Source organism: Panulirus ornatus, chromosome 4 (assembly GCF_036320965.1).
Source record: "Panulirus ornatus isolate Po-2019 chromosome 4, ASM3632096v1, whole genome shotgun sequence".
NCBI lineage: Eukaryota > Metazoa > Arthropoda > Malacostraca > Decapoda > Palinuridae > Panulirus > Panulirus ornatus.
This window is the reverse complement of record NC_092227.1, coordinates 9,427,076-9,445,250: the sequence shown is the minus strand read 5'-3', so window position 1 is coordinate 9,445,250 and position 18,175 is coordinate 9,427,076. Positions and strand designations below refer to the sequence as shown.

General features: G+C 38.9%; 1 protein-coding gene across 2 annotated transcripts in view; it reads left to right on the top strand.

Moving 5' to 3' along the window:
- The window catches only part of LOC139765664 (uncharacterized), a 137,924-nt gene extending 120,226 nt beyond the window's left edge, over nucleotides 1-17,698 (top strand). Inside the window, exons 11-13 of one of the 2 annotated variants that reach the window (XM_071693376.1) lie at nucleotides 4,291-4,437; nucleotides 6,199-6,364; nucleotides 13,721-17,698. In XM_071693376.1, the coding sequence (XP_071549477.1) occupies nucleotides 4,291-4,437; nucleotides 6,199-6,364; nucleotides 13,721-13,836 (429 nt within the window). In that variant the 3' untranslated portion in view covers nucleotides 13,837-17,698. Of the gene's footprint in view, nucleotides 1-4,290; nucleotides 4,438-6,198; nucleotides 6,365-8,055; nucleotides 9,083-13,720 lie in introns of those variants that run through there. The other variant, XM_071693386.1, reaches the window with a different exon arrangement.
- The last annotated feature ends 477 nt before the right edge of the window (nucleotides 17,699-18,175 follow it).

Below are 18,175 nucleotides of genomic sequence, written 5' to 3'. Positions count from 1 at the left end.
TCAAATCACAGAGGTATAAGTGTGTTGAGTATTCCTGGGAAATTATATGGGAGGGTATTGATTGAGAGGGTGAAGTTATGTACAGAGCATCAGATTGGGGAAGAGCAGTGTGGTTTCAGAAGTGTTAGAGGATGTGTGGATCAGGTGTTTGCTTTGAAGAATGTATGTGAGAAATACTTAGAAAAGCAAATGGATTTGTATGTAGCATTTATGGATCTGGAGAAGGCATATGATAGAGTTGATAGAGATGCTCTGTGGAAGGTATTAAGAATATATGGTGTGGGAGGCAAGTTGTTAGAAGCAGTGAGAAGTTTTTATCGAGGATGTAAGGCATATGTACGTGTAGGAAGAGAGGAAAGTGATTGGTTCTCAGTGAATATAGGTTTGCAGCAGGGGTGTGTGATGTCTCCATGGTTGTTTAATTTGTTTATGGATGGGGTTGTTAGGGAGGTGAATGTAAGAGTTTTGGAAAGAGGGGCAAGTATGAAGTCTGTTGTGGATGAAAGAGCTTGGGAAGTGAGTCAGTTGTTGTTCGCTGATGATACAGCGCTGGTGGCTGATTCATGTGAGAAACTGCAGAAGCTGGTGACTGAGTTTGGTAAAGTGTGTGAAAGAAGAAAGCTGAGAGTAAATGTGAATAAGAGTAAGGTTATTAGGTACAGTACGGTTGAGGGAGAAGTCAATTGGGAGGTAAGTTTGAATGGAGAAAAACTGGAGGAAGTGAAGTGTTTTAGATATCTGGGAGTGGATTTGGCAGCGGATGGAATCATGGAAGTGGAAGTGAATCATAGGGTGGGGGAGGGGGCGAAAGTTCTGGGAGCGTTGAAGAATGTGTGGAAGTCGGGAACATTATCTCAGAAAGCAAAAATGGGTATGTTTGAAGGAATAGTGGTTCCAACAATGTTATATGGTTGTGAGGTGTGGGCCATGGATAGAATTGTGCGAAGGAGGGTGGATGTGCTGGAAATGAGATGTTTGAGGACAATATGTGGTGTGAGGTGGTTTGATCAAGTAAGTAATGTAAGGGTAAGAGAGATGTGTGGTAATAAAAGAGTGTGGTTGAGAGAGCAGAAGAGGGTGTTTTGAAATGGTTTGGTCACATGGAGAGAATGAATGAGGAAAGATTGGCCAAGAGGATATATGTGTCAGAAGTGGAGGGAACGAGAAGTGGGAGACCAAATTGGAGGTGGAAAGATGGAGTGAAAAAGATTTTGAGTGATCGGAGCCTGAACATGCAGGAGGATGAAAGGCGTGCAAGGAATAGAGTGAATTGGAACGATGTGGTATACTGGGGTCGATGTGCTGTCAGTGGATTGAACCAGGGCATGTGAAGCGTCTGGGGTAAACCATGGAAAGTTCAGTGGGGCCTGGACGTGGAAAGGGAACTGTGGTTTCGGTTCATTATTACATGACAGCTAGAGACTGAGTGTGAACGAACGTGGCCTTTGTTGTCTTTTCCTAGCGCTACCTCGTGCACACACGGGGGGAGGGGGTTGTTATTTCATGTGTGGCGGGGTGGCAGTGGGAATGAATAAAGGCAGACAGTATGAATTATGTACATGTGTATATATGTATATGTTTGAGTGGGTATATATATGTATACTTTGAGATGTATAGGTATGTATATTTCCATGTGTGGACGTGTAATTATATACATGTGTACGTGGGTGGGTTGGGCCATTCTTTTGTCTGTTTCCTTGCACTACCTCGCTAATGCAGGAGACAGCGACAAAGCAAAATAAATACTAGAAAGTATCCTATTCCTTCATGTCACTGATCATATTTGATGAGAGAGACTGATATGCCATCATTGCTATATCGTATCTTCACTCATACTGAAATGGCTATTGAGAATGTTGTATATGATACTCCAGTTGGAAGAAGCGATCTTGTAATGCTCAAGTTTGAATATGTGAGAAAAGAATGCATCAAAAGAGCAGAGGTGGGACAAGAAATAAAGTGAAGATTTAATTGTAAAAATCATGCAAACCTTGATTTCTGTACATAGATTCGGAAATGGAATTCAGGAGTCAGGAATCAGGGTTTTGTGGTGAAAGGTTGAATATAATTTTCTATGGAGTAGAATGCATGGGTACCTAAAGCCTCAAATACAGAGGGAACAGGAAGAAAGAGGAAGGAATGGTTTAATAATAGGTGTCATAAAGCAAAGCTTTGAACTATGCAATACCAAGGATATAAAAGAAGTTTCAGCCAGTAAGCATGTGCCAGTTTTAAGAAAGCTTGGATTGAGTACAGCAGGATAAGGAAGGAGGAACAGAATCTATGGAAAGAATACTTTGGACAAAGCAGGTGAAAATCCATAATCTTTTCATGAATTCATCACAACTCATTTGTCAGTTGATTAGCAGCTAATCAGATTAGGGGATTCAGAGGAAATATTGTAGAGAATGGTGTAAAGATATATGAGGAATTGAATATCAAATTCAACAGTGTTTTCACAGTGGAAGCCACTATATTCCTAAGGCAAGTGAGATGGAATGGAGAGAAGGTTTTGGAAATCACTGAGATATCTAGAAAAATGTTAAGAGAATATGAAAAGGACTGATGAAATTTCACCATATATGCTAAATGTGTACATAGGTATACTAGATAAACCACTTGAATTGCTATTCAAGATGTCACTGAAGAGAGGCAAAATGCCAAGGGAATGGAAAAGAGCAAAAATCATACCCATCTGTAAGAAAGGTGACTGGAAATAAGTGCTGAACTACAGACCAATCTCTCTAACAAGTTTATCTTATATGGTACCAGGAATCTTGATTAGAGGGCAGATAGATGACTCTTTACAGAGAGGACGTTATATTATTTATATATATATTTTGCTTTGTCGCTGTCTCCTGCATTAGTGAGGTAGCACAAGGAAACAAACGAAAGAATGGCCCAACCCACCCACATACACATGTATATACATACACGTCCACACATGCAAATATACATACCTATACATCTCAAATATCCCTGGGGATAGGGGAGAAAGAATACTTCCCACGTATTCCCTGCGTGTCGTAGAAGGCGACTAAAAGGGGAGGGAGCGGGGGGCTGGAAATCCTCCCCTCTCGGTTTTTTTTTAATTTTCCAAAAGAAGGAACAGAGAATTGGGCCAGGTGAGGGTATTCCCTCAAAGGCCCAGTCCTCTGTTCTTAACGCTACCTCGCTAATGCGGGAAATGGCGAATAGTTTAAAAGAAAGAAAAAAAGAAGAAATACATCTCAATGTACACATATATATATACACACACAGACATATACATATATACACATGTACATAATTCATACTGTCTGCCTTTATTCATTCCCACTGCCACCCCGCCACACATGAAATAACAACCCCCTCCCCCCGCGTGTGCACGAGGTAGCGCTAGGAAAAGACAACAAAGGCCACGTTCGTTCACACTCAGTCTCTAGCTGTCATGTAATAATGCACCGAAACCACAGCTCCCTTTCCACATCCAGGCCCCACAGAACTTTCCATGGTTTACCCCAGACGCTTCACATGCCCTGGTTCAATCCATTGACAGCACGTCGACCCCGGTATACCACAGCGTTCCAATTCACTCTATTCCTTGCACGCCTTTCAACCTCCTGCATGTTCAGGCCCCGATCACTCAAAATCTTTTTTACTCCAGCTTTCCACCTCCAATTTGGTCTCCCACTTCTCGTTCCCTCCACCTCCGACACATATATCCTCTTGGTCAATCTTTCCTCACTCATTCTCTCCATGTGCCCAAACCATTTCAAAACACCCTCTTCTGCTCTCTCAACCACGCTCTTTTTATTTCCACACATATCTCTTACCCTTACATTACTTACTCGATCAAACCACCTCACACCACATATTGTCCTCAAACATCTCATTTCCAGCACATCCACCCTCTTTTGCACAATTCTATCCATGGCCCACACCTCACAACCATACAACATTGTTGGAACCACTATTCCTTCAAACATACCCATTTTTGCTTTCTGAGATAATGTTCTCGACTTCCAAACATTCTTCAAGGCTCCCAGGATTTTCACCCCCCTGCCCCACCCTATGATTCACTTCTGCTTCCATGGCTCCATCTGCTGCCAGATCCACTCCCAGATATCTAAAATACTTTACTTCCTCCAGTTTTTCTCCATTCAAACTTACCTCTCAATTGACTTGACCCTCAACCCTACTGTACCTAATAACCTTGCTCTTATTCACATTTACTGTTAACTTTCTTAAGATGTAACAACTAATATTTAGATTATTTTGTATGCACACCATTGATTTTATTTCACTCAGGGTTACCTTAATAATGAAGAAGCAACAAAGGCAGCAATTGACTCTCGTGGCTGGCTACATACAGGTGATATTGGACATTATGATGAAAATGGCACCTTCTATATTGTGGATCGCATCAAGGAAATAATCAAATATAAAGGTTTTCAGGTGTGTATATTATTGTAGTTCAGTCTTTGTATCAGTTATCAGACTTTCTCTCTTCAAATGAGATGAACCAAGTGCATACTGCTTCACAGCCTAATCACATATATCATGCTCATGTGCTAATGAAGTAAATAAGAATCCTTTGCATTGTAACAGCTTTTCTCCATTGTTCATTTTGCTTACTGAGTTGTTTTCATGTGAGACTAATATCTCTGTACAGATGTCCACCATCCTTTGAAAAGCACCTTCACTTCACATTATCCACAACCATTCACCTGACATCCTTTGTGTGAAATACCTCTATCCTTCTTTGCAGTGTATCACCTTCTCATCTTTTCAATCTTGTTTTTTCATACATATTTGCCATTTCCCACACTAGCAAGGTAGCACCAAGAACAGGTGACTGAGCCTTAGAGGGGAAAATCCTCACTTAGCCCCCTTCTCTGTTTCTTTTTTGTGAAAGTAAAACAGGAGAAGAGTATTCTGCGCCCCTCCCCACCATTTTAGTCACCTACAACATGTAGGGAATACGTGGGTATTATTCTCTCTTCCCTATCCCCGGGATAAATGTTGTTTCCATATACCTTTTTGACTTACTCATTATCTGTCATGTATAATACATGATGACACCATTGTAATAGGTTTTCATTCATTTACCATGGTAATGATTTCTTCATGACTTACATCATTCTCACATCAACATTTCTTGCTCTTTCTATTTGTCTTATTCTGAGTATGTCATATATAGTTTATCCATTTGTACTGCTGTAATTTTTCGTAGACACTGGATTTTTAACATAAAACTATAGGAAATTATCATTCATTGGTATTATATGGATTATACATTAGATAAGTGTCCTTTTATATACACAATGATTATATATTATAGTAAGTCTTCATTAGGACCAGCCTGTAGAAAGAAATTTGTTGAGTTAAGGATACCATCTGTCATATTTGAACAATTAAGCCTCAGTGCATAAAATTGGTGTTTTGCAGGGTAGCAAATAAGCCAATGAAGTGCTGTTGAAAAATGACATCCTCATAGTCTCAGTGCCTTAGCTCAAAGAATGCCTCTGTTTACCCACATTTGGCTTCCAACTCTTGAGTTGATACTCTCAGGTGTACATAACATGGAAAGGAAGGAGTGACTGCTATAACTTCTTGTTAGTTTATCGAGACTGAAGTTAACACCACATGTAGTGAGACATTGCAGATACTGGTAATTGATGAGCCAAACTCTGGACATTGAAAACTTGGAAGTTTCAAAAGAAAGCCGATTGTCCCAGTTGGAAGTGGAAGTAGGTGCACCTAAGTAGGGATAAGACTATATTGGAATTCTTAATCAGATTGTGGTCTGTACAGAGAGAATTCAGCTATATGAAATTTAAACCCTGGATAGGGGATAGGGGAGAAAGAATACTTCACACGTATTCCCTGCGTGTCGTAGAAGGCGACTAAAAGGGGAGGGAGCGGGGGGCTGGAAATCCTCCCCTCTCATTATTTTTTTTTTAATTTTCCAAAAGAAGGAACAGAGAAGGGGGCCAGGTGAGGATATTTTCTCAAAGGCCCAGTTCTCTGTTCTTAATGCTACCTCGCTAATGCGGGAAATGGCGAATAGTTTGAAAGAAAGAAAAAGAAATTTAAACCATAGAAAGATTAGACTATACTGTATTGCATAATTATTTTGCACATCATTGTGAATGGGAAGATATATGCAAGGAAAAATTATGTTTCATTCAGTTTCCTTGATGTTATCATACTCAGGTGCCTCCAGCAGAGCTTGAAGGACTGTTGTTAAGTTATGAGGCTATTGATGATGTTGCTGTTGTTGGTGTGAAAGATGAAGTTGCTGGAGAGCTGCCCAAAGCTTATGTAGTACCAAAACCTGGGAGAACTATTATACCTGATGATCTTATTAAATGGGTGCACGGTAAGTATAGTTGTTACAGTTTTTAGAAATGTTGAAGCTCTTAATGTGTTGCCTCTTTTTCAGAATTGTACATCTGCTGTAATTTCTTCAACTTATGGATTAATTAGTAATTTTGTAACCTATTTTTCCAGGCTCTTTAAATCATTCACTTAAACTGGATGGTGGTGAATAACTTATTATGTATGGATAGATAAACAGATGACTGCTGTAATTGCCAGCCTTTCTTGATTATGAGATTCAGGTGGATTGTTGCACAGTTTTCACATGTTTGCCCGTGCTGATCACATCATGGCTCCAGAGCCATAATGTATTCATGGGAATGCATAAAGCTCATTCCTTTTAACTAAAACTGCATAGCAAAAAGTAGATGAATGTAAGAAGGAGAAAGAGGGACAGGAAGAAATAGGGACGCATATTTGCGGTCCTCGCATGTTGAAAGCTCATTTTCTTCCTAACAATTTTCAACCGGTTAGCAATATACATGTGAGTAATGTGGAAGCAAGTGGTGCTTTCACACAAGCATAGAAAAGAGATAAAGAATAGTGGTTCTTGAGTGCCTGCAATGAGAGCAACAGTCATATGGAGTGTAGAAAAAAGTGAAGTGCATTGGATCTAGAAACATGTGCCTGTCAGATCCCTCAAAAATGCATAAACAGCTGATTTGTCATTCTGAAAGGAAAATAGAAATAAAGGGGCTGTGTCTGGAGTGAAGCCAAAAAAATCAGAGATAGTATGCTTTTACAGCTTTTGTAACTCCTATGGGTTACCTTGAAAGGATTTGGGTAATTCAGAATATTGCTCAGGTTTTTTTATTAACTGGCTGTACCATAAACCATGGAGTTTACGTTGATTCAACCTAAAAATTCTGATTGTGTGTCTTACGACAAGTTTTGTGAAATATGGAAACTATACATTTCCTGTCCTATCATCCAATAAATCAGACCTCTTAAATCAGCCTGAATGACAGTGATTCTCTTTAGAAAGAATTGCATTTATCCTTCTCTAAAATAAAAAAGGAATGGAGCTAGAGTATGAAGAGAATGTGTAAGGATCAAAAAGGAAAATTATTCTTCAAGTCGGTTGGCTGACATCCCTGGGGACAGGGGAGAAAGAATACTTCCCATGTATTCCCTGCGTGTTGAAGAAGGTGACTAAAAGGGGAGGGATCGAGGGGCTGGAAATCCTCCCCTCTCGTTTTTTGATTTTCCAAAAGAGGAACAGAGAAGGGGGCCAAGTGAGGATATTCCCCCGAAGGCTGTCAGTGATGGTGGAAGAGGTTATTGTGGTAAGAGTATTATAGCATAGAGATGATTTGAAAAAATCTCTAAATTTTATGTACAAGGAGTTGCAAATTTTACTTGCAGTCTTGAAGTAAAGTCTTCATTAAGTTTGATTTTAAACATATCAGTGGACCTTCTTTCTCTTACTCTAAATTAGTATATCATTTTTATATGTGTTAACAACCTTCATGAACAAAAAATTTTTTGCTTCATTCAAAGTAAAGTTGTTTGCCCAGAAGGTTGTATCTATGACGTTATTTGAAATCCAACAAATTTAGCCAAGACCTTTTCTGTGTTTTTGTCTTTAATGTGAGCTTACATAGCAAGGTGCTGTTGGTATCAATCAGTAGATTAATTTCCTGCTACAAGTCAAATTCTGTGTGCACTGTTTGTTCTGTTTGCTGTCCACAGGTGGCAACCTAAACAGTGAATTAGTCATTGGAGTTGCTAGGAGGCCTCAGTAGCCCACTAATGACTATGGCAGGTGGTTGTTAGCCTTTTGTTTGAACTCCTCATATTTGTGGCACCCATCACCAGCTGTAGTACTCACCATTGCACCCACACCTTCCATACTTAGTATTAGTTTGTCAAATAGATGCATATATCCCAAACTAGGAATCCTTAACCCTTAATTCATGAGAAAGAACAATGGTGTCGATAGATTCTTTTTGTATTAATCTTATAGATATAAAAAGGTTACTTTTTTCATACTTTGGACTGGCCAGTTTGATAAATAATGCATTTTGCCTAAACTAGGAAACAGTAGAGCTTTTAATCTATGAGGAAAAGGTAAAGGCTTTTTTTTGTTTTTGTGCACCTTTCCAGAAATTGAAACAATAATGTTTTTTTGTGCTCTGGAAAAGACTAAGAAACTCAGTTCTGCACTTTAAGGGTTAAGTAGCTCCTTAAATCAAGATTATTGATTTGAATACCTGTATTAAATCACCTCATAACTTTCTCTTTTCTGAGGCAGATAAGTCATAAATCATCTAATTGGCTTCTTTAAGATTTGTTTCTCAGTCCAGGAATCATTTTAGATGGTCACCACTAAACTGTCTCCATTCTGTCTATCATTTTTCAAGCAGGCCATCCAAGACTGAACTTAATATACAAGATGGGGATGTACCAGTGAATTGTAAAGATTGGGTATTATATACTTAGAATTAAATTCTTAAGCATTACCTATAAGCACAAGTAAGAATTTTGTGTACCTTTTCTTACTGCCTATTTGAGTTTAGATGATCAGAGAGTATTACTCCAAAGTTTTTTCATGATAAACATTTAGTTTAACAAAATTTTTACTCTAGCTTGCCTTTTTGTTTTAACTACTTATTTGTAAACTTTGCACTTTCTGATATTTGAATTCATGTCACTTGTAAACCTAATCCTCAGTTTGTCTATGATTAAACTGTAGATATTCAATAACTCCTGTAGGTTTCTTTCTCAGCTAAGCACCATTTGTGAATTTTGATGTCTTACATTGAAACCCATTATCAGTGTTAATGATATAGATGAGAAAGGAAACTGGTCCCAAGACTCATCCCTGTGATCAGTGACGTGGACAGTGAACAGTTTCTCAAGAGGTGTAGGAATAAAGCAACCAGAGGACATAATGTGATATTAAACGAGAAATATATAAAGAAAAAGATGTAAAGTTCTTTTATGGTATAACAGTGATGGATGAATGGAATAGAATGACTGCGAGGCCATGATTAATGCAGCAACATACATAAATAGGAGGAGTTGTGTAGCAGTAGAGAACGTTTTAGAGATGGGGCTCCATGAATGTAAAACTCACTCCCCAATCACTATAGGTAATTACACCACTTGCTATGTCTAACCATTTAGGTGCTTCACCATTAATTACTGTTTTTTATTTGTGGCCAATCAACCAATCTTGCTGTTAGTGGGCTGAACCAGAGCATAGGGAAAAACACACACACACACATACACACACGCGCATGCACACACACACACACACACACACACACACACACACACACACACACACACACACACACTCTTCCTTACCTTACTTTACCTTAGCTAATCTAGCCTAACCTTCATGCCCCAGGAACCTTTCCTATGGAGCTCTCAAGTATTATGGATTTGGGATTGGCTAAGGTTAATTTTGTATGTGAGACTGGAAATGCAAAGGGAGTTAAAATTTTCAGCCAACAAATGATCTCAGTGAGTAAAGTGAAATAAGAAAGCCTATATAATTTGGAAGCTCATGTTCCCCCTAGTGCACTGGACTTTGGTTGACAATGTGCAGTAGTTAAGTGAAAGGGTGTATATTCGTCATTCCTTATGTGTTTAGGGCAATAGAGATGATAGAAAAATGGTTAATGAAGCTTACTATCCTGTTATGAATGAATGACCTGGATCACATGGCATGTTAAAGTCTTGTCTTCTGCAAGCTTTTGTAAGTATTAAGATGAAGTCTCTATTCTCCCAATAATAATTAGTGTACTTAGGATCCTGTAACTTCTCCAAAGAGCTGGAATCTTTGGTCAGATGATCCTCATTCAGTTACATTCCATGATTTAACACATTGTTAATTTGACAGTGGATCACATACCTCTTTAACCCGTACATAAGACTTCTGTAAGAAATGTGTTTAATGAAGGGATTAGATTTGTATTCCCATTGTTGATTCTTTTAATGTTTATAGTTCATTAAGTAAGAAAATTGCAAATATTCACATACTGTAACAAATCAGAAATGGTCTTTATTTTTGAAAATTGGACTCTTCATATGTCCCAGTTTTCAACCATTCATCAAGGTTTTATGGCTACTGCTCCTCCCATATTTTAAGAAAATATGATTTGTGCAAATGACTGGGAATGTATAGAAGAAAGAGGCAGGAGGTCAACAGAAAGGTGCAAGAGGTGGAAAAGAGGGCAAATGAGAGTTGGGGTAAGAGAGTATCATTAAATTTTAGGGAGAATAAAAAGATGTTTTAGAAGGAGGTAAATAAAGTGTGTAAGACAAGGGAACAAATGGGAAAATCAGTGAAGGGGGCTAATGGGGAGGTGATAACAAGTAGTGGTGATGTGAGAAGGAGATGGAGTGAGTGTTTTGAAGGTCTGTTGAATGTGTTTGATGATAGAGTGGCAGATATGGGGTGTCTTGGTCAAGGTGGTGTGCAAAGTGAGAGGGTTAGGGAGTATGATTTGGTAAACAGAGAAGAGGTAGTAAAAGCTTTGCAGAAGATGAAAGCCGGCAAGGCAGCGGGTTTGCAGTGGAATTTATTAAAAAAGGGGTGACTGTATTGTTGACTGGTTGGTAAGATTATTTAATGTATGTATGACTCATGATGAGGTGCCTGAGGATTGGCAGAATGCTTGCATAGTGCCATTATACAAAGGCAAAGGGGATAAAAGTGAGTGCTCAGATTACAGAGGTATAAGTCTGTTGAGTATTCGTGGGAAATTATATGGGAGGATATTGATTGAGAGGGTGAAGGCATGTACAGAGCATCAGATTAGGGAAGAGCAGTGTGGTTTCAGAAGTGGTAGAGGAAGTGTGGATCAGGTGTTTGCTTTGAAGAATGTATGTGAAAAATACTTAGAAAATCAAATGGATTTGTATGTAGCATTTATGGATCTGGTGAAGAATATTTGATAGAGATGCTCTGTAGAAGGTATTAAGAACATATGGTTTGGGAGGCAAGTTGTTAGAAGCAGTGAAAAGTTTTTATCAAGGATGTAAGGCATATGTATGTGTAGGAAGAGAGGAAAGTGATTGGTTCTCAGTGAATGTTGGTTTGCGGCAGGGGTGTGTGATGTCTCCACGGTTGTTTAATTTGTTTATGGATGGGGTTGTTAGGGAGGTGAATGCAAGGGTTTTGGAAAGAGGGGCAAGTATGCAGTCTGTTGTGGATGAAAGAGCTTGGGAAGTGAGTCAGTTGTTGTTCGCTGATGATACTGCGCTGGTGGCTGATTCATGTGAGAAACTGCAGAAGCTGGTGACTGAGTTTGGTAAAGTGTGGGAAAGAAGAAAGCTGAGAGTAGATTTGAATAAGAGCAAGGTTATTAGATACAGTAGGGTTGAGGGAGAAGTCAGTTGGGAGGTAAGTTTGAATGGAGAAAAACTGGAGGAAGTGAAGTGTTTTAGATATCTGGGAGTGGATTTGGCAGCAAATGGAACCATGTAAGCGGAAGTGAATCATAGGGTGGGGGAGGGGGTGAAAGTTCTAGGAGCTTTGAAGAATGTGTGGAAGTCGAGAACGTTATCTTGGAAAGCAAAAATGGGTATGTTTGAAGGAATAGTGGTTCCAACAATGATATATGGTTGCGAGGTGTGGGCTATTGATAGAATTGTGTGGAGGAGGGTGAATGTGCTGGAAATGAGATGTTTAAGGACAATATGTGGTGTGAGGTGGTTTGATCGAGTTAGTAATGAAAGGGTAAGAGAAATGTGTGGTAATAAAAAGAGTGTGGTTGAGAGAGCAGAAGAGGGTGTTTTGAAATGGTTTGGTCACATGGAAAGAATGAGTGAGGAAAGATTAACCAAGAGGATATATGTGTCAGAAGTGGAGGGAACAAGGAGAAGTGGGAGACCAAATTGGAGGTGGAAAGATGGAGTGAAAAAGATTTTGAGTAATTGGGGCCTGAACATGCAGGAGGGTGGAAGTCATGCAAGGAATAGAGTGAATTGGAACGATGTGGTATACCGGGGTTGACGTGCTGTCAATGGATTGAACCAGGGCATGTGAAGTGTCTGGGGTAAACCATGGAAAGTTGTGTGGGGCCTGGATGTGGAAAGGGAGCTGTGGTTTCGGTGCATTATACATGACAGCTAGAGACTGAGTATGAATGTATGTGGCCTTTGTTGTCTTTTCCTAGCTCTACATTGCATTCATGTGGGGGAAGGGGGTTGTTATTTTGTGTGGCGGGGTGGCTATGGGAATGAATAAGGGCAGACAGTATGAATTATGTACATGTGTATATGTCTGTGTGTGTATATATATGTATACATTGAGATGTATAGGTATGTATATGTGCGTGTGTGGACATGTATGTATATACATGTGTATGTGGGTGGGTTGGGCCATTCTTTCATCTGTTTCTTAGCGCTACTTCGCTAATGAGAGAGACAGCAACAAAGTATGATAAGATGAATAAATGATTTGTGTGAATTATTTTGTATCATTTACGTAACATGAGTTTCAATGAATTCAGGATAGTTGATGCTCCATTAATGCATTCACTGTTGCATCAAATGCCCACAATTGCACATACTCATATTAAACAAAGGTATGATGGCAATTGCATCTGGGATGAGATAATTTGACAGTGTGTGAAATACCAGTTACACATATGAATCAGTTAACCTGTATTTCATATCCATATGTTGTAACTTGTCCAGATTTGTTCCAGTGGTTTGGATCCTTTTCCCCAACTTACAGACAGAGGCAGAGTTTCTTGCATGATATTCTTTAGTAAAATTTGAGACAAAAGAACGACACTTCTTTCCTGATTGGTGCTGAACAATGATCTCCTGGTTATCTCTTTAAAGGGCATATGGATTCCCCTTGTAGTTCAGTAAAAGAATGTTACTAATCCTATTTTGTGCAACATTTGTAATTTACGTAATGTAAGTAGTTCATACAGTATACGTGAAAGTTTTATACTAGGTTGCTTATGTAAGAACTATATTTTTACTAGAATTGTTTCATTATAGGGTGTAGTCATGGTAGTAGTACTTTTGTAACTAAAAGAGAAGTGCTTTGAGGAACAAGATTACAAATACTGATCAGCATTTCAAATCATTCACAAATACTGATCAGTTGTTGGTAATGCCTGGATTTATGCAGACTCTTTAATTGGAATTTTAAACTTGATAATTTGTTTGCAAAGGAAACTAAATAAGATTTTGCTGAATCCTGCTGAACATCATCTTCTCAAGCAGTATTTGTCCAAAGGTTATACAGTCATGCTAGGAAATTGTTTTTTGAAGGGTAAAACTCCTGTTCCTCAAGACAGTTTATGATTTCACTTAGTATATATATTGTGTATAGATGTTCCACCATAGTTGTACTCAAATTAACATTTACCTATCTTTAACCAAGAACGGGTAGCACCTCACAAACGCCTTCGAGGAGGTGTGGAGATAATTGGAGCTGTCCCACGATCACCTGCAGGGAAAACCCTTCGAAAGTTACTGAGGGAGAAGGCCAATGCATGAACAACATAGATGAAGAGTGAATAGATTTGTTAGACTAAGAATAGTTTACAATGAAATGAATTCATAATGCTTTGAAAACATTATTCAAGGGAAGAAACCTTGTATGTAAGAGAGGAAAAGATTAGTGAAGAAATCTTCAAATTCAAGGCAATATAGTACTTGAAGAGATCACATAGAATTTGAAGATAGTATAATTTAAGAACTTTTGTGTGCACTAAGGGATGTGTATGAAACCGAGTTTTTTATTTAGCACCCTAAATATATACTGGTAATGTATAATCATGTTGATTGTGTCTTTGTTATATAACTAGCAACTTCTTTTGTGCAGACATTGGTGACTGAGTTTGGGGTAGTCTGTGAAAGGAGAAAGTTGAGAGTAATGTGAATAAGAGCAAGGTTATTAGGTTCAGCAGTGTTGAGGGACAAGTTAATTGGTATGTAAGTTTGAATGGAGAAAGGTTGGAGGAAGTGAAGTGTTTTAGATATCTGGCAGTGGATTTGGCAGCAAGTGGAACTATGGAAGAAGTGAGTCATAGGATTGGGGAGGGAGTGAAGGTTCTGGAAGCGATAAAGAATGTGTGGAAGGAGAAAACGTTATCTCGGAGAACAAAAATGGGTGAGTTTGAAGGAATAGTAGTTCCAACAATATTATATGGTTGTAAAGCATAGGCTATAGATAGGGTTGTTCAGAGGAGGGTGGATGTGTTGGAAATGAAATGTTTTAGGACAGTATGTGGTGTGAGGTGGTTTGATCGAGTAAGTAATGAAAGGGTAACAAGAGATGTGTGGAAATAAAAAGTGTGGTTGAGAGAGCAGAAGAGGATTTTTTGAAATGGTTTGGTCACATGGAGAGAAAGAGTGAGGAAAGATTGACAAAGAGGATATATGTGTCAGAGGTAGAGGGAACGAGGAGAAGCAGGAGACCAAATTGGAGGTGGAAGGATGGAGTGAAAAAGATTTTAAGTGATCAGGGCCTGAACATACAGGAGGGTGAGAGGCTTGCAAGGAAGTGAGTGCGTTGGAACAGTGTGGTATACCGGGGTTGACATGCTGTCAGTGGAGTGGACCAGGGCATGTGACACGTCTGGGGTAAAAATGCTGTTTCATGTGTGATGGGGTGGCGACAGGAATGGTTGAAGGCAGCAAGTATGAATATATACATGTGTATATATGTATATGTCTGTGTGTGGGCATTTATGTATATGTATGTGGATGGGTTGGGCCGTTCTTTTGTCTATTTCCTTGCACTACCTCACTAACATGGGAGACAGCGACTAAGTATGATGAATATATATATATATATATATAAATATATATATATCCTCTCGTTTTTTTTTTAATTTTCCAAAAGAAGGAACAGAGAAGGGGGCCAGGTGAGGATTTTCCCTCTAAGGCCCAGTCCTCTGTTCTTAGCGCTACCTCGCAAGTGCGGGAAATGGCGAATCGTATGAAAAAAAAAAAAATATATATATATATATATATATATATATATATATATATATATATATATATATATATATATATATGTATATATATGCACTATGCACGCATAGTGCATAGTACCATTGTACAAAGGCAAAGGGGATAAGAGTGAGTGCTCAAATTACAGAGGTATAAGTTTGTTGAGTATTCCTGATAAACTATATGGGAGGGTATTGATTGAGAGGGTGAAGGCATGTACAGAGCATCAGATTGGGGAAGAGCAGTGTGGTTTCAGAAGTGGTAGAGGATGTGTGGATCAGGTGTTTGCTTTGAAGAATGTATGTGAGAAATACTTAGAAAAGCAAATGGATTTGTATGTAGCATTTATGGATCTGGAGAAGGCATACGATAGAGTTGATAGAGATGCTCTGTGGAAGGTATTAAGAATATATGGTGTGGGAGGCAAGTTGTTAGAAGCAGTGAAAAGTTTTTATCGAGGATGTAAGGCATGTGTACGTGTAGGAAGAGAGGAAAGTGATTGGTTCTCAGTGAATGTAGGTTTGCGGCAGGGGTGTGTGATGTCTCCATGGTTGTTTAATTTGTGTATGGATGGGGTTGTTAGGGAGGTGAATGCAAGAGTTTTCGAAAGAGGGGCAAGTATGAAGTCTGTTGGGGATGAGAGAGCTTGGGAAGTGAGTCAGTTCTTGTTCGCTGATGATACAGCGCTGGTGGCTGATTCATGTGAGAAACTGCAGAAGCTGGTGACTGAGTTTGGTAAGGTGTGTGAAAGAAGAAAGTTAAGAGTAAATGTGAATAAGAGCAAGGTTATTAGGTACAGTAGGGTTGAGGGTCAAGTCAATTGGGAAGTAAGTTTGAATGGAGAAAAACTGGAGGAAGTAAAGTGTTTTAGATATCTGGGAGTGGATCTGGCAGCGGATGGAACCATGGAAGCGGAAGTGGATCATAGGGTGGGGGAGGGGGTGAAAATTCTGGGAGCCTTGAAGAATGTGTGGAAGTCGAGAACATTATCTCGGAAAGCAAAAATGGGTATGTTTGAAGGAATAGTGGTTCCAACAATGTTGTATGGTTGCGAGGCGTGGGCTATGGATAGAGTTGTGCGCAGGAGGATGGATGTGCTGGAAATGAGATGTTTGAGGACAATGTGTGGTGTGAGGTGGTTTGATCGAGTAAGTAACGTAAGGGTAAGAGAGATGTGTGGAAATAAAAAGAGCGTGGTTGAGAGAGCAGAAGAGGGTGTTTTGAAATGGTTTGGGCACATGGAGAGAATGAGTGAGGAAAGATTGACCAAGAGGATATATGTGTCGGAGGTGGAGGGAACGAGGAGAAGTGGGAGACCATATTGGAGGTGGAAAGATGGAGTGAAAAAGATTTTGTGTGATTGGGACCTGAACATGCAGAAGGGTGAAAGGAGGGCAAGGAATAGAGTGAATTGGATCGATGTGGTATACCGGGGTTGACGTGCTGTCAGTGGATTGAATCAGGGCATGTGAAGCGTCTGGGGTAAACCATGGAAAGCTGTGTAGGTATGTATATTTGCGTGTGTGGACGTATGTATAAACATGTGTATGGGGGTGGGTTGGGCCATTTCTTTCGTCTGTTTCCTTGCGCTACCTCGCAAACGCGGGAGACAGCGACAAAGTATAAAAAAAAAAAAATATATATATATATATATATATATATATATATATATATATTTCTTTCTTTCAAACTATTTGCCATTTCCCGCGTTAGCGAGGTAGCATTAAGAACAGAGGACTGGGCCTTTGAGGGAATATCCTCACCTGGCCCCCTTCTCTGTTCCTTCTTTTGGAAAATCAAAAAAAAAAAAAAAGGGGGAGGATTTCCAGCCCCATGCTCCCTCCCCTTTTAGTCGCCTTCTACGACACGCAGGGAATATGTGGGAAGTATTCTTTCTCCCCTATCCCCAGGGATAATATATATATATATATATATATATATATATATATATATATATATATATATATATATATATATATATATATGTATATATATATGTAATCTATTGTATTCAGTAACTGAGTCATGAGCATATCCAAATAACAGGGTACAGCCAGAGACAGCAGTTTCTGTGCTTACAAAATGACTTTTTATTATGAGTTTTGATAAAGGATGTAGAAATTTCCGGAGTGTAATTTACAGAAAATATAGAAATTATGATTTACCTGTCAATGAAATTCAGTTAAAGTCATCTCAATATGCCTGAAAATATTTAATGTAATTCACTCTTAATCTTAGATTATATTCTGCAGAAATGTTAACCCATCATCAGGGTATGTGCTGTTGCTAACCACTGCCTGCTGTAACACAGCTGATCATACTTTTATGCAAATGCAAATTGCCAGTGGACAGTGCCCTGTATTTTGTATCACACACAAATAAATTCATACATTTCTGAGCATTTTGTTCTTTGGAAATTTGGATTCCTGTTTGATTAATTTACATAGCTTTCTTGTACTGTAGCTCATTTACAGAAGCAGCACACGGGATATTTTCCTACTAAATTTCATCAGATACGGCCCTGGTATTATGTGTGCCCCAGGAACACTAGTCATCATGTTTAAAAAGATGTTTAATGCATCCCATAAAGTACAGTTAAAGTTATCATGGGACTTTTTGTGATGGCTCCCATCGTTTTTGCCACTAGTTCATAACATTACTGGAACTAAAATGTGAAGGTATTGTTATGTGAATGAGGAACACTCATGAACATTAAATCCTGTAGCACAGACCACCATGAGCAAGTGTTCATTGCATTTACTGGTTACCTAAAAAAAGTCTACTGCTTCCTTAATTAATGCCATTGATAGGGTAAAGGCACTTTTTATGTATGCTTTGCAGTTTTCATGTTTACATTTTTAACACAGTGAAAATCAAG